The sequence below is a fragment of the Tachyglossus aculeatus genome, chromosome X1, assembly GCF_015852505.1.
Source record: "Tachyglossus aculeatus isolate mTacAcu1 chromosome X1, mTacAcu1.pri, whole genome shotgun sequence".
Taxonomy (NCBI): domain Eukaryota; kingdom Metazoa; phylum Chordata; class Mammalia; order Monotremata; family Tachyglossidae; genus Tachyglossus; species Tachyglossus aculeatus.
This window is the reverse complement of record NC_052101.1, coordinates 47,611,797-47,633,965: the sequence shown is the minus strand read 5'-3', so window position 1 is coordinate 47,633,965 and position 22,169 is coordinate 47,611,797. Positions and strand designations below refer to the sequence as shown.

Here is a 22,169-nt window from a genome sequence, read left to right as displayed (position 1 = left end):
GTCGAGCACTGTACAAGGCACATGGGTGGGAACAATCCAGTAGATTTGGTAGACACTAATGTGAACTTAAAGGTTTCTGATGCCATATGTGCCCTGGATGAAGACTGGCTAACCAGACAAATGGATAGCCTACTTGTCATATTCGGGCAATAATCATAATTGAGAAGCAGTGCTTGGCCTAGTAGAAAGACCCCAGGCCTAGGAGTCAGGGAATCTGAGTTTCGTGCATCCTGGTGACTTTGGGAAAGCCAATTCTCTGTGCCACTCTAAGCACTTAGTTCAGTGCTCTGCACACGGAAAGGATTCAAAATCATTCATTGATTACCTCAGTTTCCTCATCTGTAAAAATCTCCCTCCCCTTTAGACTCTGAACATTGGGAGGGGCAGGGACTCTGACAGATATGGTTATCTTCTATCTTCCCTAGCGCTTGGCACACAGTAAGTGCTTACAAATACCGCAATCACTATTAATATTCTCAGGTGTAGGAGAAGCTGTTTGACAGATAAAGGGAAAGAGGAAGCAGCATGGCGTAGCGGAAAGAACATGGGGTTGGAAGTTTTAGAGGATCTGAGTTCTAATCCTAGCTCTGTCATTTACCTGATGTGACCTCGAACAAATTACTTGACTTCTCTGTGCCTCATTTTCCTCTACTGTGAAATTGGGATTTGATACATGCTTCCCCACCTACTTAGACTGTGAGCCCAGTGTCAGACAGGGACTCTGTCCAACCTGATTAACTTGTAACTACCCCAGTGTTTGATGCAGAGTTTCCACTTAACACACACCATTTTGTTGTTCTTTTTTAAAAAAGGAAGCATTCCAGAAGCATTTTAAAGATCATGATATTTTATCTTTTTTTGATTTGCCAGAAATGGACTGACCAACCGATTTGGAATCAGGAATAAATAGAACAAAAATTGCAGTAAGAGATGCCGTCTGGGAAATGTGGAAAATGCTGATGCTTCTGTGGGGTTTTTAAATCATCAGAAAAATGGCATTCAACCTCTTTAAAATACCTCCAGGATTATTGTTTTCAGGGCCTCCAGCCACATTTGTGCTGAAATACTTTGTCATCTTAATGGGTAGAAAACAGCTTGGGCAGAACTGCTAGCAAGTTCTAGAAGATAAGGAGAACTCAGGAGTTTCATCAGTAAGGTCAACATCTATGCTCATGATCTCTCTAGTATCTGGAGCCTCCCGGAGTTTCCCAGACCAGCGTAAGCAATTCATTCATTTTAATTTTCTAACTTGTGATTGAAACAAATCATCGTGGATAGTATCTAAACCACACCAGCTATTTCTCCCAGGGCCCTCAGACAGAGAAGTGAGGCTCTTTCACATGAACAACTCACACTGAACCCTATTCTACCTCTGCGGGGGGAGAGGGTTTCTCATAAATCAGCATCAACACATTTACTGAGTGCTTACTGTGTGCAGAACACTGTATCTCAGGAAAACCCTCTATGAGAATAGGTTGAAAAGGAGAATATGTCTTCCCCTGTAACCTTTCCCTATTCTCTTGCCTCTCCTGCCTCTCCAGCTCCCCAACATGACAAGGAACACAGGTGCTGAGACTTTTTAATCGATGGCTCCCCAAATTTGTCTTGGTCTGACCAGGCATGACGGGGCAGGCACTTCCTTTCAGTGATTTTTGCTAGCAGTATGGCCCTCCTCCATCTCTGTTCCCTCTCCAGTGCTTCCTGTCCCTCAGAGAGAAGAACCGGTGACAAGCAGAGCAGAGGAAGTGACTGCCAGATGAATATCTGCTAGAAGCTGGAATGTGCAAAAAGGAGTTGGGGGAATGGGTTGGTTTTCCTTTATCTGGTTCCTGGAAGTGGGCTGTGACATTTAATAATAACAATAATTGTGGTATTAAGTCCTTACTCTGTGCCAGGCACTGTACTAAGTGCTGGGGTAGATACAGGAAATCGTGTTGGACACAGTCTCTGTCCCTCATGGGGCTCACAGTCTTAATCCCCATTTTACAGACAAGGGAACTGAGGCACTGAGAAGTGAAGTGACTTGCCCAAGACCACACATCAGACAAGTGGTGGAGCCGGAATTAGAACCCATGACCTTCTGATGCCCAGGCCCATGCTGTATTCACTATGCCATGTTATTCATTCAATCATATTTGTTGGACGCTTTCTGTGTATGAAGCATTGTACTAGGCACTTCCCTTGGGAACTCAAGGAGCATGGGGGGCATGGAGCTAGGTAACAGAAAGTCTTCTTTAAGAGTCGGAGTCCTTGATGAGGCAGAGGGATTTATTGGGTAGAGGTGCTTGACACATGGTAAACTCTTAAAAATATCATAATACACTATAATAATAGAGGATTGGGGTGTGGTCCTGAGGAAAAATGATGGTCTTCCTATTGAACATCTCTCAGACCGTCACCATCTCCTCCACCTAAACTGCTACCAGCCACAAGCTGTGGTATTGCCATAGCTAGGCTACTCTATTAACCTCCTCCCTAGTCTCCCTGCCTCCAGCTTCTCCCTACTTTATACCACACACTGCCGACCAAATCTTCTTCCTGAACAATTGCCCGACCCACGTCTGTCCTTTCCTCAAAGCTGTCTACTGACTCCCTGTGTCTCTCTTTGTCAGACACAAACTCCTCAAAACCGGCCCTACCTTACCTATCTGCTCTCTTTTTTCCCAGCCTGCTGAATTCATCCTGCCCATGTCAACATCTACTGTACCTTACACTCACCTCTCCCACCTCTGTTTCCTTGCTTACCCTTTTTCCCAGTGTGTAACTGCCTCCCTCCTCACAACAGATAGACCACAGCTCTCCCCTCATTCAGTGCCCAAAAAGCCCACATTTTCCAAACAAGCTTTTTCCAAATGATTTCCCAGCACCTTGAGCCATATAAGCCAACTTTAGCACTTAGTCAAAAATAATAGCGATAATAATTGTAGTATTCGTTAAGTGCTTACTATGCACAGGGCACTGTACTAAGCACAGGGGTGGATACAAGGAAATCAATTGGACACAGTCCCTGTCCTGCATGGGGCTCCCAGTCTTAATCCCCATTTTACAGATAAGATAACTGAGGTACAGAGGAGTGAAGCTGACTCGTCCAAGGCCACATAACAGACAGGTGGCAGAGCCACGATCAGTAGAGTTTATTACTTCCCAAGTGCTTAGTACAGTGCTCAGCACAAAGTAAGCGCTCAATAAATACGATTGAATGAATGAATGAGTGAATGAAGAGCACTGTACTAAACACTTGGGGGAGTACAGTACAATAGAGTTGGTAGATCTGATCCCTGACCTTAAACAGCTGTGGGGGAAGAAAGATATTGAAATACATTGCAGCTAAGGGGAGCAACAGAGTGGGAGGGTAGGCACATAAGTGCTGTGAGGATGGGGTTAGTATTAAATTGCTAAAGTGGTATAGACACAAATATTTAGGCGACACAGAAGGCAGGGTGAACAGGATGGGAAAACAAGAAGTGCGCTAGGGAAGGCTTCTAAGGGAGGATATGATTGTAGTAGGAGATAGGATTTTGAAGAGAGGAAAAATGGTGGTCTGTCTGGTATGAAGAGGGAGAGCGTTCCATGCCAGAGAGACATTGTGAGCTAGGGTTCAGTGGCGGGAGAGATGAGAGTAAGTAGGTTGACTTCAGAGAAGCAGAATATGTGGGCTGGGTTGCTCTGGGAAATGAGTGAGGTTATATAGGGCGAGAGCTGATTGAATGTTTTAATCAGTCATCTATTGAATGCTTACTGTGTGCATAACACTGTACTAAGCACTTGGGAGAGTAAAATGTAACAGTGTTGGTGGACATGTTCCCTGACCACAGTGAGTTTACTGTCTAGAGGGGGAGACACATTAATGTAAACCAATTATGGATATGTACGTGAGTGAAGGGTGAGGGAGCTGAAGAAGGGTGAATAAAGGTAGCAAATATACGTGCAAGAGTGACTGAGAAGGGAGTGGGAAAGGAAGTTATGGAAGGCCTCTTGGAATAGATATACCTTTGATAGGCTTTGAAGTTGGGGAGAGTAACTGTCTGTTTTATATGAAGAGGGAGGACATTCCAGGCCAGAGGCAGGATGTGAGAGGAAAGTCAGTTGTGAAATAGATGAGATTGCGGTACAGTGAGTAGGTTGGCATTAGGGGGTGAAGTGTACAGGGTGGGTTGTAGTAAGAGAGCAGCTAGGTAAGGTAGGAGGGGTCAAGGTGAGTGAGTGCTTTAAAGCCCGTGGTGAGGTGGATATGGCAGGAGGGGACCCTGGTAAGGTGCCTCTGTCTGATGCAGAGATGGAGGTGCAACCATTGGGGTTCTTTGCAGGATGGGGAGATGTGCAAAATGACTTTTTAGAAAAATGATCCAGGCAGCAGAGTGAAGTATGGACTGGAGTGAAGAGAGACAGGAGAGTGGGAGGTCAGTGAGGAAGTTGATGCAGTAGATGAGGCGAGGTGTGACGGGTATTGGCATCAGTGCGGTAGCAGTCAGGCCTGAGAATAAAATGGTAGGAGTTTGGATGGAGAGGAAGGGGCAGATTCTAGGGATGTTATGAAGGTAGAACAAACTAGATTTGGTGACTGATTGAATATATAGATTGAATGAGAGGTTTGAGACAAGGATCGCACCAAGGTTATGGGCTTTATAAATAGGGAAAGATGGAAAGATAGTGGTATTGCCTAGAGTTATGGGAGAGAAAGAAGGCGGGCAGGGTTTGGGTGAAAGATGTTATATTTTGGGCATATTAAATGTGAGGTGTCAGCTGACATTCAACTACAGATGTCCTGAGTGCAGGCACTTATTTATTTATCAGCTCCTTAGGACTTTTGTATATACTTGAACTCAAGTGCTTATCTTCATCAAGCTAGTTTTAAGTATTTGTTTGTCTCTCCCATTAGAATGTAAGCTCCTTTAGGGCAGCAAACATGTCACTTCTTTAATTTGTACATCCCAAGTTTCTAGTATAGAGCACTGTGATGCTTTTCTCTTCCAAGGGCTTAGTACAGTTCCCTGCATACAGTATGTGCTGAATAAATACTATTGATTGATTATGTGGGTAGTAATGTCCTCTGTCCCCATTGTGTATTAGGTAGAGATAGCTGCCCCGGGGTTTTCTCAGCAATGTTCTAAGGTCTTTGGGAAAAGAGGAGTTAACAAGCAGCATTTTTAGAATTATAATACTTTCAATAGCCTCTGGTGTTTTCAAATTTATTCCGTTCTCTAGTACCCAGACAGAGCTGCCATAATAACATGTCAAAGCCTTGAGATGCTATAAATATTGTTCAAGAACAATTTTCCCACTCAAACACGACTTCCTTTATTCTCCAGATGTGTTGGGGACACCTCAGTTTCAGATGACCTTGACAGAAAAGTGATGCAGAGGTGACGGTATTTGCATTGCAATAGATATTTTGTAGTGGCATTCAGAACAATTAGTAAAGCAGATAAAGGATAGCCAGATAGCCCTCTTAGGAACTGTACTTTTTTACAGAGCTCAGAGATACTTTGACCTTCTAGTTTATTATGATTCAAGGAAAAGTCAATATTTTTTGTCTGCCAAGGTTGGAGGAATTTTAATGAGTTATCGAGTCAAGTAGCTAATCCTCCAATAACTGATTCTTTTCCTTTCAAATTTATAATGATAAAAACAAAGGCTTAGCCAAGAACAAGGAAAACAGGGCTCATTTGCATATTATAACCTTTCACTTGTGTATTTTAACTCCTTGGAGGAATGAGGCCAGAAGCCCTGGTTGTTCCTTGCAAATAGTTTGAATTTCTGAGTATTACAGAGACATTGGGAATGGCAGCATCAGATGATTTAATTAAAATTTGCCCCCGGATTGCTATAGTAATGAAATCTACATTTGAGCGTTAATTATTTCTTTCTCAGCCTCCTTTTGCAACTCTCAACTACATACTTACCGTAATTAACACTGCACAGTAATCTTCCAATTTTGCAAAACTCCCATAATTGAGTGTAATGCTAGTTATTGCTCTTTATTTGGTTGCTTAGTTAGCGATAGCCTTTCTGGAATAAATTGTCATGTAAGTTGCATTATCCTCTTCAGCAGGGAGCCTGACTCTCTTGAATGCTCATTGCTACTGTATGTAGGAGTCGCTGGCTACGTGTCACCTGCTAGAAATGAAATAAGGCAACTTTTCAAGATAGTGAGGGGAGAAAGTGGCAGATGTTTCCTTCTTACAGCCAAGGTGGCTCATTCATGGGGTATGGCTCCTGAGGGAAGGAACGGTTTGCACTTCTGATGTGCCTCATTAATTTCCCAGATCCTTAGGTGAAAAAAGAGCACCTCTGAAGTATAGGGGAGAAGGGAAGAAATGAAACTTTTGGCAACTTCCTTTAAATACCTGAACACACTTTTAATCATTTTTTTTTAGCCAAATTGGCCCAAGGGAAGAATGGCCAACATTTCTAAAATGGGAAATGTCGACCGTTTTCATAAGAGAATGCTGTCCTTTTTTTTTTGCCTGAAATTCCCTTCTCCTCCAAAATGAGCAAACCACTGCTCTCTCCATCTTCAAAGCCTTTATAATATTGCAACTCCTCCAGAAGGCCTACTCTGATTAATCTCTCACCTCGCCACCCTACGTCTCTGCCTGCTGCATCTTCTGTGCTTAGAACAGTGCTTTGCACATAGTAAGCACTTAATAAATGCCATCATTATTATTTTTATCTTCAGGATTTCCACGTTCCCTGAATATTTAGATACTCAGCCACTTCTCCCCAGCTCTGTAGCTCTTAGAGATATATTTTTTGCCCTAACTGTAATTTGGGTCTCTTTTCCCTGCAAGATTGCAAGGTCCTTGAGGACAGGGCTAATATCTACTAACTCTCCAGAGAGCTTAGTACCTAGTTTTGACCAGAAAAAATGCTCAATACATCAGTGGTATTTTTTTAAGCACTTTGTGCAGAGCACTGTAGCAAGTGCTTGGGAGAGTGTAATAGAGTAGAGTCAGTCAGAGTGATTCCTGTCCTCAAGGAGATTAATCATAGCCCGCCCAAACTTCCCATAACTGACCGTCATTTTCATTCTCCCCCTCTAGGAAGGGGCAATGGCTCTGATATTATGTCTACCAACTCTACTGTATTGTACCCTCGCAAGCACTTACTACACTGTTCTGAAAGAGCTCAATAAATACCATGGATTGGTTGTTTGAGTCCCTAAGAACTCAAAGTACTCTGTCTGAAAAGTGTATCTTCAGTTTGGGTCACATCAATCAATCAATGGTATTTATTGAGTGATGATGATGATGACATTTGTTAAGCACTTCCTATGTGCAAAGCACTTTCTAAGCACTGGGGAGGATACCACGTTGTCCCACGTGGGGCTCACAGTCTTAATCCCCATTTTACAGATGAGGTAACTGAGGCTCAGAGAAGTTAAGTGAGTTGCCCAAGGTGACACAGCAGACATGTGGGGGATCCAGGATTAGAACCCATGACCTCTGACTCCCAAGCCCATGCTCTTTCCACTGAGCTACGCTGCATCTCTCTAGAGTGCTTACTGGGTTCAGGGCACTCTAATAAGCACATGGGAGAGTACAATACAACAGGGTTGGTAGACATTTTCGCAGAACACAAGAAGCTTGCAGTCTAGAGGATGAGCTTAAAGTCTAGAGGTCATTTCTACAGAATACATGGCCAATCGATCAATCAACAGTACTTCTTAAGCACTTATTGGGCTCAGAGCAATGTGCTAAATACTTGGGAGAGTACAGGACAACAGAGTTAGTAAACACATTCCCTGCCCATAAGGAGCTTACAATATAAAGGGGAGACAGTTATTAAAATAAATTACAAATATGTACATAAGTGCTGTTGGGCTGAGGTTGGTATGAATATCAAGTGCTCAAAAGGTACAGATTATAGTGCTTAGGCAGTGTGGAAGACAGTGAGTAGGGGAAATGAGGAGTTAGTGAAGGAAGGCTTTGAATGTGGGGAGAGTAGTGGTCTGTCACGTAAGAAGGGAGAGGGAGGGTGTAGGGGACGTAGAGATGGATGAGATCAAGGCACAGTGAGTAGACTGGCATTAGAGGAGCGAAGTGTGTGGGCTGCATTGTAGTAACAGATCAGTGAAGTAAGGTAGGAGGGAGAGAACTAATTTTTTAAAGGTATTTTTTAAGCAATTACTATATGCCAGGCACTTTACTAAGCGCTGGGGTAGATAGAAGCTAATCAAGTTGGACACATTTCTTGTCTCACATGGGGCTCATAGTCGATCCCCATTTTGCACACAAGGAAACTGAGACCCAAACAAATAAGAGTCTTGCCCAAGGTCCCACAACAGACAAGTGGCAGAGCTGGGATTAGAACTCAGGTCTTTCTGACTCCCAAGCCCAGGCTCTATCCCACTAGGCCATGCTGCAGACTGCCTGCTCTCTCTGCTGAAGTTACTAGTTCCCACCATGGAGGTGTCCTGGGGAGACACCCTCCTGGAGGATTTGTCTTCCAGGCTTGTTAGTTTATTTGATCTCCAAGCACAAGAAACAGGTAAGTGGTTTGGGAATTTGAGGTTTGGATTTGGTGTTTTTAAAATCACAGATGTATTTGACCATATTCCTACCAAGCAAATATTTGAGAGTCAGGGTGCAATTTCCACCCGGCCAAACTCTGACACCAGGTGGGTGAAACGGTCAGAATTAAGGGAGTGCCTGGTGGGGTGATGCCATCTGTGGTGAAGGTTTCTGATCAAAGAACCCCCTAGGGTGTCCTATGTGATGGACAGGCCCTATAGAAATTCTGAACCTACCTACTTCACATGGGTGCTAAAGATCACAGTGCTAACCAAGGCTACTGCCCTGGAAACCAGCCTAATGGAAAGAGCACAAGCCTGGGAGTCAGCGGATCTGGGTTCTAATCCTGACTGCCACTTGCCTCCACTGTGACCCCAGACAAGTCAATAAACCTCTTGGTGCCTCAGTTTCCTCATCTGTAAAATGCTAATCTGAAAGACATGTGCGCTCTCTCCCTCCCCCCCCCCCCCCTTCAAAAGAATTTCACATCCAAGTACCCAGGAATTCAGTTGCTCAGCAAGATCCCAGCCTTATTTTAATTGGTCTATTGCAGCGCCAGTGTGCCGTTTAGCAGCTGATTGCAAAAAGTGGTCATTAATCATGAAACTTTTCTGTGCTTTTTTCAGTCCCCTATGGTCAAGATGGACTTCATGCCTCTTGTGAGAAGAAATATTGTAGCCGTGGGAGTAAATGTGCCGTAAATAAAGTGACTCAGCAGCCCGAGTGCAGATGTCTGGACGATTGCAAGCCCAGTTACATGCCCGTGTGTGGATCTGATGGCAAATTTTATGAAAATCATTGTGAACTCCATCGGGCCTCCTGTCTGCAGAGGAAGAAAATCTACATTATCCACAGCAAGGACTGCTTTTTCCGAGGTAGGAGGTAATTTTCTAGGTCCTTATTGGGCCAATGAAGTAGGGATGTTTTGATAGATTGTCTTAATATGATTTTGACCAAGAGCTCGGCATGCTTCACTCCCTTTCTAGGGCTGTTGACAGGGAGGAAGGGCTTATTCTCGCAAAAGAACACGAGTCTGTAGAAGTTAACACAATGGTTGGTTCAGAGTTTAAATTCAGAAATGTCCTGTAATCCAAACCATGATCTGGCAGTCAGATAGGTATGCCTTTCAGAAAGGCCATGGTAATGTCTGGAGTGAGTTCTCAAAATCTAAAATGGAATAAGGTTGCCTTCATCTGGGAATGGAAGGATGAATCCAGGGATTATTTGTAGAAAAGAGTCATAAGTTTGAATTTAGAGGAAGGAAGCTCACTTCCTCAGCTCCACAGCCAACCAAATCAATTTAGTGAGGATTCTCATCGAATTGAAATTTGGGGAACATAATGACCATCTGTAAACTGAAAGACAGAAGGCCCCTCTACCCCAAGATTACTGCTGTGAAATCAGTCCATCAGCATTCTTGTTGGTGGGTTTCAAATGGCCCATTATTTCCAAGACTCAGAATCTCCACTCTTTTGGAGACCCATCCAAATTGCAACTCTAGCTCATAACCACAGATTTGTTTCTTCGGCAAAGAAGCAATAGAGAGTTGAGCGTTTTGGAACACAGCTGAAAGGGTTTGCATAGGTGGATTCAGAAAGGGAATTAACCCATGCATGTGCTCAGAGCCATGCAAAAGCAAACGATATAGGCCAGCTATTCTCTCTGGAGAGAGAGAAATACTGAATTTTCTGGATTTCGCAGTTACCAGTTTGAATACTTTTCAGCGTAAACATTTTGCGGTTCCATTTGCAGCTGATATGTTATTAGTAACATGACCCTTCACAGCTCTCTTCTGTCTAATACTGTGACTTTGTGTTTTGGAAGTCTAGGTATTTGCAAATTTCCCTTTGTCCATAAATGAGAGCAATCTTGGAAGTTTTCATAATTGTGCTTATTGGAGTAGCACTTAGGTAATTCAGGGAAAATAACATACATTGAAGAAATAGGGAGAAAAGAAGGGAAAATGTATATTATGAAGGCTAGCAACATGGAAAAGCAAATGGCTATTCTACAGGAACCAAGAGTATTGATACAGCTGTTGAGATACCCAAGGTTTACCGGTCACGTTTAATGTTATAGACTGATCCATTCAGCAGGCCTTAGTATCCAAAAAACCCCATCACAACACTACAAAAATCTCTCTTTTTACTTCAGGGAATGCGTCCTGCTTAACCACCAGTATCAGTTATTCGAGCAACATTTCTCATTTGGGGGGAAAGACAAGGGGTGAAGTGGAAGGGTTTGCTAGGGAGAGAGAGATAAAGAGTTGGTTGCATTCAAGTCCAAGAGTTTTACTCCCTGTGCCCTGAAGTTAGGTGGTTCAGAAAGTGTTATTATACAATCCATCTTTCCTTTTTGGCTGTTCCCTTATGTCACTGAACTCACGTGTTCCTGTTCTTTCTCATCTTCTGCCACACAATAATAGATGTTTGTATATGTGGATGGTTTTAGTTGTTAATGATATTTAACTCCAAATCTGGGCCAGGAGAGGAATGTGATGGGAAGGGTAGGAATGAATGGGGGAAGGGAACTGGGCAAGTGGGTTATAGTGGCCATGCTTCTGCCCCCACTTACCTCCCTGTGTTTTTTTCAGCACTAGTTTATATATATGTAATCAATCAATCTGTTAATCAATGGTATTTACTGTGTGCAGAGGACTATATTAAGCAATTGGACGCGTTGCATAGTTGAAAGAGCACAGACATGGGAGTCATAAGATCATGGGTTCTTATCCTGGCTCTGCCACATGGGTCTGCTGTGTGACCCTGGGCAAGTCACTTCTCTGGTGGCTCATCTGCAAAATGGGGATTAAGACTGTGAGCCCACTGTGGGACAGGGACTGTCACCAACCTGATTTGCTTGTATCCACCCAGTTCAGTGCTTAGTACAGTGCTGGGCACAGAGTAAGCACTTAACGAATACCACAATTATTATTATTACATCTCTGGGTATGTGAATGTCATTTTTGTGTGTATACACACCCACCCACACAAACATAAGGGCGTGGCTTAGTAGAAAGAGCCTGGGTTTGGGACTCAGAGGTTGTGGGTTCTAATCCCGTCTCTGCCACTTATCAGCTGTGTGACTTTGGACAAGTCACTTAACTTCTCTGAGCCTCAGTTACTTCATCTGTAAAATGGGGATTAAGATTGTGAGCCCCACGTGGGACAACCAGATTATTTTATATCTACCTCAGTGCTTAGAACAGTGCTTAGCACGTAGTAAGCGCTTAACAAATACCATTATTATTATTATCATTATTATTATTAAATATAGTTGTCCTTCATATTCAAAGTCACCACTGATGGTAAGGTCACCAGTGAGTGCATGAGTGAGTGGTTGAATAGGTCAGTATAGGATCCATAATCACAGCCAGATTAGGCATGTGGGAAGACCTTCCCTTGTGTTACTGTATGTCATGACTGTAGCACCTGGCAACTTTTCCTCATTTGCTTCATTGTGTTTCTTTCCATATTGAGCTTTTGCTGCAAGAGAGCGACCCTACGCTTGCTAGCATTGGGCCGTGCCGGTGTATTTTCACTCGAAGGAAGGTGGCTGTGCAGGGACTAGGGGAAGGTTAGAGAGGAGTGTTGTCAGGTCAGCAGCAGAGGGTAACTTCTTAATTTGGGAAATCCCTAAACCCTGGCTCCCTTTTCTACAGGGCTTGGGACAGTCACACTGGCCATCCCTCCTCCTTTTCTCAACACCTACACAATACGCCTTTTTGACTGATAACTGCAGTGTGTTCTCATTCCTCGCTCTTCTCCCATTCACCTTTTCCTCCATGACGTCTCCTCTATTCTCCTTGAATAAGCTGCAGACTACCCTTTGGACTTAAGGACATCCCTTCTACCCATGAGCCACCTCAAGGATCTATGGGTCCTTCTTCTATTCTTTGTTCTGCTGACTGCACTGACATGTTAAACAACAAAGATTGCCACTCTTCTCCCTCCCAGCTCTTCCAACTTTCTAGGTTGTTTTCCCATGATTTCCACCCAACAAGATTTCTCCTTTTCCATCAGATTCTTTTCCAAGCCCATTTATTGTCAGGGACTGTCTCTATATGTTGCCAACTTGTACTTCCCAAGCGCTTAGTACAGTGCTCTGCACACAGTAAGCGCTCAATAAATACGATTGATTGATTGATTGTCTCCCCCCTGCTAGACCATAAGCTTGGGGGCCCAGATCCTGTGTGCTTATCCTAATGTTCCCTCCCAAGTGTTTAGCAGGTGCTCTGCATAGTGTAGGGCTCAGCAAATGCTCTCAATTAAATGATTTTGTATAAACCCCAGGAGCCCCCACTCTACCTCAGTCCCCAGGGCTCCTAGAAGTATGCATTCCAAGTCAGAGAGGTCCCAGCCTCCCTTCAACTGGCTACCCATGCCACACAGCCCCACCCCACACCCCAGGTGCATCACTTTGAGAGACCAAGGCTGGGGACTACCTACAGGAAACAAGCCCTTTGTAAGAACAGGAGAGGACCAACATCTAGCCTTTAAAAACAATGAGATCTGATTTCTGTAATATTGTTTTCGTGTCTTCCCTAAGAAAATTCTGACATCTGCCAGTATCAAGCCCTGCTTTTCTTTTCTTAACATGTTCTTGTAAAATCCTTGATGTCGGTCTCTGGTGATGATTTTATCCTAGGAACTGTTCCTTTTCTAAAAGGCATCACCTCATCCAGTTCAGTTGCAAGGCAAATGGCCTCTGAGCTTGTGCCTATTCAAGTAAGGTGTCAAATCCATAGGTAGTGTTTCAAGAGGGACATGGGGCCAGTAAGATGGGATGCGATAAATGGTAGCACGATAAGGAGAGAAGGGGTCAACTTTGCATGTGGCTCCTTTTTTAATTATGCAATCTCAACTCTCATTGTCGTCAGGAATTGTCTGTTGTCATACTGTACTCTCCCAAGCACTTAGTAGGGTGCTTTGTACGCACTGAAGGAATGCAGGAATGAATGACTCCACTGCTTGTCTGCTCTGCCCCAGGACAAGTCCCTTAACTTCCCTGTGCCTCAGTTACCTCATCCGTAAAGGAGGAATTAAATGCTCCTGCCTCTGACTTAGACTGTGAGCCCCATGTGGGACAGGGACTCTGTTCAACCTGATGATCTCATCCCTACCCCAGAGCTTACTACAGTGACTGGCACATAGTAAATATTTAACAAATATGATTAAAAAATGAAAATGCTCATGGTGCAAAGCCCATATGATACCTTTGGGGGAATGGGGACTACCACATTTGTCCCATCATCCCTCCTTTATGCCACAGTGGTCAGGATGTGGAATGCAGCAGTGTAGTATAGTGGATAGAGCACGGGCCTGGGAGTCAGAGGACCTGGATTCTAATCCTGGCTTCCACCACTTTGCGGCTGCATGGCCTGGGGCAGGTCACTTCACTTCTCTGTGTTTGAGTTACCTCATCTGTAAAATGGGGATAAAAGAACCTTTCTCAGTCAGTCAATTGATTTATTGAGTGCTTACTGTGCGCAGAGCACTGTAATAAGCACTTGGGAGAATACAGTATAAAACTATAACAGACTGCCCAAAATGAGCTTACAGTCTAGATGGGGAAACACATTAATATAAATAAATGAAATTACAGATATGTACATAAGTGCTGTGGGGCTGGGAGGGAGGAGGAATAAATGGAGAAAATTTAAGGAGGAGCAGAAGGAAGTGGGAGAAGAGAAAGCAAGGCTCAGTCAGGGAAGGCCTTTTGGAGGAGATGTGCCTTACTGAAGGAGGGGAGAGTAATTGTTGAATTTGAAGAGGGAGGGCATTCCAGGCCAGAGGCAGGACATGGGTGAGAAGTCGGCGGCAAAATAGACCAGATGGAGAAACAATGAGTAGGTTGGCATTAGAGGAGTGAAGTGTGCGGGCTGGGTTGTTGTAGGAGAGTAGCAAGGTGAAGTAGGAGGGAGCAAGGTGGTTGAGTGCTTTGAAGCCGATGGGAGAAGCAACATGGCATAGTGAGAAGCAACGTGGTATAGGGAGAAGCAGCATGGCATAGTGGATAGAGCACGGGCCTGGGAGTCAGAAGGTCATGAGTTCTAATTCTTGCTCCGCCACTTGTCTGTTGTGTGACCTTGGACAAGTCACTTCACTTCTCCATGCCTCAGTTACCTCGTCTGTAAAATGAGGATTGAGACTGTGAGCCCAACGTGGGATTGGGACTGTGTCCACCGCAATGTACTTGTATCTACCCTAGTGCTTAGAATAGTGCCTGTCACATAGTAAGCACTTACCAAATACCATAATTATTCTTATTAAGGAGTTTCTGTTTGATGTGGGGGTGGATGGGCAACCGATGGAGGTTGCTCTCATTCTCCCTCTTAGACTGTGAACCCCATGTGGGACAGGGACTGTTGTCCAGTATGCTTAGACCATACTTCAGTACTTAGTAGAGTGCTTGGCACATAGTAAGCACTTAGTGAATACCACAGTAATAATAATTATTTTCATTATCATTATTTCTAAGGGTGTCTTTTCTAGGGCCATATGTGTAAAAGTAATGGTGAAAGCAACACTGCCTCCTGTTTCCTCTGCACAGGTGACAGTTAGATATTTAGTTCTGGCTCCAGCATCCTCATCTATGAATTTAGAGAAGCAACATGGCTCAATGGAAAGAGCATGGGCGTGGGAGTCAGGGGACGTGGGTTCTAATCCCGCCTCTGCCACTTGTCTTCTGTGTGACCTTGGGCAAGCCACTTAGCTTCTCTGTGCCTCAGTTACCTCATCTGTCAAATGGGGATTAAACTGTGAGCCTCACGAGGGATAACCTGATTACCTTGTATCTACTGCAGTGCTTACAACTGTGTTCGGCACATAGTCAGCACTTAATAAATACCATAATTATTATTATTATTTTTTATTTGAAAATTGTGTCCAAGAGGGTTTCATTTAATAGGATGATAGCCTTTTCAGCCTCTTCAGATGATAGCTTTTTCAGTTCATGTAAATGAAAGTTTGGAAATCATGTAGCTTACTTTTTCTGTTCCTGTCTGACTTTAAAAGGAGAGATGATGACTTATTCTCAGATTTTAATAGAAAAATCTCAATATTTCCTCAAGGCCTGATAGGGACAGAAGAGCAAACAAAAAGCAAGCAAGAGCTAGACGTGTTTTCATCCAGCTCAAACCGTGTGGAGCTTTTATCCTCTTAGATGGAAAAATTATATTTGCTCTTTCTAGGAAATCAAAACTTAAAAGGAGAAAGTAAAGATGTGGAAATCTTCCTTGAAGAGTTTTTAAATACGGCCTCCTAGTTAAGATGGAAAAGCATCTTTCAGTTAAAATTGCCAAAATCTCATGAAAACATGAAGACAGTGAAGGGCACTGAATCCATCCTCCCATTTTTTTTTAAATAATTGAGCTAGTTCCTGAACCCAAAACCAAAGCACATATTACCATCCCTCACTTAAATCAATAGGGAACAAACTGGAAATAGATCCCCAAAATAGGTAATCCATCCATTGTGTTTTCCTTTGAGTCCAACTGTAGCTCCCAACTGAAATCCACATTCCTATGGTAACTGATGCAATGTTTCTCCCATTTGATTGTAAGAACCTGGTAGTTATGGATTGTACTAAGTCTGTTCTATGTGCCTGGGACTGGACTAAGAACTGAGGTAGATGATGGAATCCTGTTGAAAATAAAGGATGTCTCGATCCAAAAACAGAGACTTTAGGACTGATAACCTGTGTGATGGACTTGATGATCATATGAGTGGTCTGTGTGCTTAGTACAGTGCTCTGCACACAGTAAGGGCTCAATAAATACCAGTGATGGATGGATTGCAATGTCACTCACACTCTCTCTTCTCTACCAGGTTTGCTCCTGCTTTGGGAGTGAGTAGGCAGGCAGGGGTGCAATACATTGCAATGTGCAAGCAAGAATTGGAAGTACAAGACCCATTTCTAGCCAAAGTGACCACAGCGAAGTGCCAATGTGGTGCAGTAACGCCGTGGAGCAGTAGGCTGTTGCCAATTCTGCCTTAATTTCCCTTTCCCCTCCATCACTCTCCCATCTCCCTTCCACCTTTTCTTCTCCCCACTTACTTCTCCCCCCTCTTTGTCCTTCTTCCCCCTCAGCTCCACCCCAGCCCTTACCTAAAATTCCCTGAATTCTGGTCACCTCATTCTAAAAGTCCTTGCTTGCTATCCAGAAGGGACTTGCCTGATAGATGAGTACCATGAAGCATCTGGAAATGGGGGCTGGAACTTCCAGCTGGAGTCACCATGTGGGGAGGAGGCAAGGTGCTTCGTGTGGCACCACGATCGTTATGTTGGGCAGATAGAGTTACCTTCATGATGTCATACACACCTGAGGCTACCCAAGTGTATGTGATTCTTTTGGAATGAACCCCCACCACCCCATGGTCCTTCAGAGGGACTAGGGATAGGGACACATAGTCTCTGAGTGAAGGCTCAGTGGCAGAAGCCAGGTTGGAAGGAGTCCTATTCTGGACAGCTGAAAGACCAGCTGGAAACAAGAAATCCAGTATAAGACTGATCAAATAGCCTCCCTGCTTACAGACATCTTTAAATGTATGTATATATAATATACATTTACATTTATTATATATGTGTGTGTATATATATATGAAGGTATTTGAACAAATGGGCTATAAAACCTTAATTTTCAAAGTCACGCTGAGATTTTTCATCTCTTTAACTCCCTTGAAGATTAAAAAGCTGTGGACTTCAAACCACACAATGCAGGATAAATATAAAGGTTAGCCTTTTAGATGAAGTCTCCAGTCTTCCAGTTTCCCCCCTGAAGGAGCCATGGTCATAAGATGGAATGTGAGTGCCAAACAGAATGTCATAACCTGTATGAAATTTAACGTGTAGGGAGCAGAGGTGAGTGGCCTAAGCTAAAAAAAAGGGTACTACAGTCAATGTATATCACGGATATTGTGGGGGATGGTGATGTAGAAAGGAGATGCTACCTTATTTTAAAGAGCTAATACTTTTTTTCCTCCTGTTTTTCTCGTGCTTATGAAATTGACAAAATGAAAACCACATTATCACTAGCTTTATTTTAATAATGAAAATTTAAAAAAGAAAAAGCCATGACAATTCTAGAGGGATGATTTTTTTCTTCCAGTTTGAAATGCAGGAGTGCTTTTAAATAATGAAAAGCTGCAATCCTATTGCCAAATGGAGAATCAAATAGGTCTCCATGCTCAAAAGATGCATCTCTCAGTGCTTCTCTGGATCTACTTTTCTTAATATCATTGATAAAACCATTCAGAGGTCTTGGAATAACTATTCTTTCTCACCATATCATGTATTTCCACTCATCCAGTGAAAGTGATTTAAATACCTGCCAAAAGGTGGTAGGAGCTGCTGGCCTCTTGTTCAGTATTCTAATCTTGAAGAAATTCTTCCAAATAAGAGGACTCTTGTGGGACAGTCCTCGTGTCTAATCTCTGCTGGGTGACCATGCACATAGTGCATTGAGAAGCAGCATGGTCTAGTGGAAAGAGCCCGGACCTGGGAGTTAGAAGGATCTAGGTTCTAATCCCATCTCTGCCGCCTGTCTGCTTTGTGACCTTGGGCAAGTCATTTCACATCTCTGTGTAGTAACAGTATTAAGCACTCACTGTGCACAGAGCACTGTACTCATCGCTGGAAGAAAATAGACTGGTGACAATTAAACCCAGTCTCTGTCCCTCATAGGGCTCACAATCTAAAAGTTTGGGAGGATAAGGGATTGGAGACAGACACATGAGGAGTGAGGAAACATTGAAACACAACACAAACGAATAGGCAAAAGAGTCTCAGAGTCTTGGCAGCGATGGAGGAGTCCAAGAGCCTGTGGGAAGATTCTGGGAACGGAATCCCTCGTTGGTGAGAGGGAGGGCGGTGGTTACCATGGTGCTTTTCTTGATGGGGTTGGAAGGGGCTGAGAGCTCGTGGGAGCAACTTTTCTTTGTTTCTTGACCATTTGACAAGAGAGACAGAATGGGCAACAAACATTTTGACCCAGTAATGTGGAATATTTCAAAACAGTCAGTTCTGTAGATAGAGCCTTAAATGTGGAGGTCCTGGGAACTGTGTGAGTATATTTTTTCATTCAATCGTATTTATTGTGCATTTACTGAGTGCAGAGCACTGTACTAAGCGCTTTATCTTAGTACAATGCCTGGCACATAGTAAGTGCTTAACAAATACAGTAATTATTATTATCATCGTAATTATTATTATTATATGCCAAGGTTCACCTGCTCTACTGACAAGTCTTCCTTCAAACTCAATGCATCTCTGCCTTTTAGCGTTTGTAATAAATTAATGACTTCAGAAATATCCACCTTGAATAAACTGTCAATGGTATTTATTGATTTTGGTTTGCAGACCACTGAACTAAGCGCTTGAGAGAGTACAATACAGCAGAGTTGGTAGACAGATATTATGCTCATAAAAACACATTAGTGCTTCGAAGACTACCATTCTCCTCTCACCTGCTTAAAAAAATGAAGTGATGGGAGTTTCTTATCCTGTCAATGTGTCTATTATAAATGATATAACACTCTTTTCCTGAGATATGAATCTAATCAAGGTACTAAGAGCATGGTGCTTGAGGGTAAATATATCATTTCCAGTTATTCAACTCTTGTGCCACAATTGTGGATCATGGCAGATTGAGAGGTTGAGAGACACAAAGTCTTGATGTTCTCCTCTACTCATCTGTCTTCTTCAACCCATTTGTTCAGTCTGTCACCAGATTCTGTCAGTTCTTTCTTCACAACATTGCTAAAATCCACCCTTTCCTCTTCTTCCAAACTCTGCTATGCTGATCAAAGCACTTATTCTATCCTACTTCCTTGCTGATGTCCCCCCTGGCTCTCCCAACTCCAGCCCAGACCTCACTCTGCTGCATGGATCATTTTTCTAAAAAAACATGCAATCCATGTCTCCCCATCCTCAAGAACCTCCAGTGGTTATCCATCCACCTCTGCATAGCAAAGAAACTCTTTACCATTGGCTCTAAAGCATTTAGTCAGCTCACTCCATCTTTGCTTATCTCATTGACCATTTGACAATGAGATACACATTGTCTCATGAGCACACACATGAGCACACAGCTCCGCCAATTGTCAGCTGTGTGACTTTGGGCAAGTCACTTCACTTCTCTGTGCCTCAGTTACCTCATCTGTAAAATGGGGATTGACTGCAAGCCCTCTGTGGGACAACCTGATCGCCTTGTAACCTCCCCAGCGCTTAGAACAGTGCTTTGCACATAGTAAGCGCTTAATAAATCCCATCATTATTATTATTTTTGATCTCCCACTAAAGCCCAGTCAGCACACTTTGATCCTCTAGTGGCAGCTTACTCATCTGTCTTGCCACCAACCCCTTCCCACATCCTCCCCTTAGCCTGGGACTCCCTCTGTCTCCGCATACACCAGACCACCACTCTCCTCTCCAGCCCCAAAAGATTATTAAAGTCACATCTCCTCCAAGAGGTCTTCCCTGATTAAGCCCTCTTTTCCCTGGCTCTCCTCTCCCTTCTGCATCATCTATGCACTTGGATCTGTGATCTCTGGGTACTTGGTATTCACCCTACCCTCAACCCCACAGGACTTGGGTTCATATCTTTAAAAATATATATATTATAAATCATTCATATCAATATCTGTTTCCCCCCTCTAGACTAAGCTTGCTGTGGTCAGGGAATGTGTCTATCAACTCTGCTTTTATGTACTCTCCCAAGCACTTAGTACAATGCCTGTGCATAGTAAATGACCAATAAATGTTATTGGTGATGATAAAATCTCTGGTTTCTATTTATATAGGTCAGTCAATCAATACATGGCATTTATTGAGTGCTTAACGTGTGCAGAGCTCTGTTCTAAGCACTTGGGAGAGTGCAGTACAACAGAGTTGGTAGACATATTTCCTTCCCACAAGGAGCTTACAGTAAAGAGGAGAAGGAGATAGGTCAGGGGCTGGATAGGTAAATCTGTGAATGATCCATTTAAAGATGGTAGTTGAAGCCAGGGGATCGAATGAGTTCTCCAAGGGAATGGGTGTAGATGGAGAATGGGGACCTAGAACTGAGCCTTGAGGCACTCCTACAGCTAGAGAGTGGGTGGTTTGGGAGGAACCTGTGAAAGAGTCTGAGGAAGGGCAGTCAGAGAGAGGTAGGAGAAGAACCAGGAGAGAACAGTGTTAGTGAAGGTGAAGTTAGATAATGTTTCCACAAGGTGGGTGGTCAATGCCCAGTTACTTAATCCCTTATGCGTTAATTTTTCCTTTCTCTTCTCTTTTCAAATTGTTTTTTATGTACCTCACCTAGTAGACCATACACTTCTTGCTGGATGGGATGAGTTGAAGCAGGGTCGCTTAGTGGATAGAGCCCGGGCCTAAGAGTCAGAAGGACCTGGGTTCTAATCCTAGCTTCATCAGATATCTGCTGTGTGACCTTGGGCAAGGTGCTTAACTTCTCTGGGCCTCAGTTACCTCATCTGTAAAGTGGGGATTAAGAGAGTGAACCCTAAGTGGGACAGAGACTGTGACCAACCTGATTAACTTGTATCTACCCCAGTGCTTAGAACAGTGCTTGGCACATAGTAGGCACTTAACAAGTACCATAATAATAATTGTTGTTATTATTAATTATTATTATTTATCTCTTATTCTCTCCCAAATGTTTAGTATAGCATTCTGCATACAGTGGATGCTTCATGAATAGTCTTGATTGATCCACTCCCAAGGGTTTGCCAGGCTGAATTATGCTACCCAGAGTTGTGGGGACAGCTCCATTTCACTCATTCATTAGCAGACCTAGTGGAAAGAGTACGGGCCGAGGTGTCAGAGGTCCAGCTTTGCCAGTTGCCTGCTGTGTGTGACCTCAGGCACATTAGTTAACTTTTCTGCACCTAAGTATCCTCATCTTTAAAATGGGGATTGAATACCTGTTTTTCCTCCCTTTCTATGAGCCCCATGTGGGACAAGAGAAGCATCTTATCTGGTTATCTAGTAGCTATCCTAGCCTTTAGAATGGTGCTTGGCACATAGTAAGCCCTCAGCAAATAATACGATAAATTTACTCAACATCATCTCTGTGCAGAGCACTATCCTGGGTACTTAGATGAGCACAATCAAAAAAAGGAGACAATTTCTGCCCTTGAATCTTCTGGGCAGGCAATGTATCTCATTCTTTTGGTCTTTCTTCTGAAGCACTTAAAACAGTGCCACTCACTCAGCTTGTGCTCAATAAATACCATTTCTACCACTCCTTCCTAAAATATAATAAGCGAACGCAAGGAGCGAAGTCGAAGATTGATGGCAAACTTCCCTTTGGGGTCCGAGGCTTCTTTTAATGTGGTGTCTAGCCACATACCCAAGTCCAAGGGGCTGCTTTTGAACAGTACTCTGTTCAGATGAATCACATTCTCTTTCAAGAAGCTTGTGAACAGAATCAAGTTAACTGGCAACTCTTTGCCGAGGGTAAGTTGGTTTCCCGGAGCATGATGGAAACCTGGTAGGGCACGGTGATCCGCCTGGGGTAGGTTGATCTCAGGCAGCGGGGACTATGCCTCGGCTTCCTGTGATCAACCTGAGGGGCTTGTTTAATTATTTGAGCAAAGCGGGTCTGACATGAGGTATCTTTGAGTCCTTTCCCTTTTTTCGCTTCAATGCAGAATA

At 43.4% G+C, this 22,169-nt stretch overlaps 1 protein-coding gene across 2 annotated transcripts in view; it reads left to right on the top strand.

Annotated features, from left to right (window-relative positions):
• Nucleotides 1-22,169, top strand: part of FSTL4 (follistatin like 4) — a 685,476-nt gene that overhangs the window by 259,812 nt on the left and 403,495 nt on the right. For both annotated transcript variants that reach the window (XM_038772898.1, XM_038772897.1), the window contains exon 4: nt 9,140-9,388. In XM_038772898.1, the coding sequence (XP_038628826.1) occupies nt 9,140-9,388 (249 nt within the window). The remainder of the gene's footprint in view (nt 1-9,139; nt 9,389-22,169) is intronic.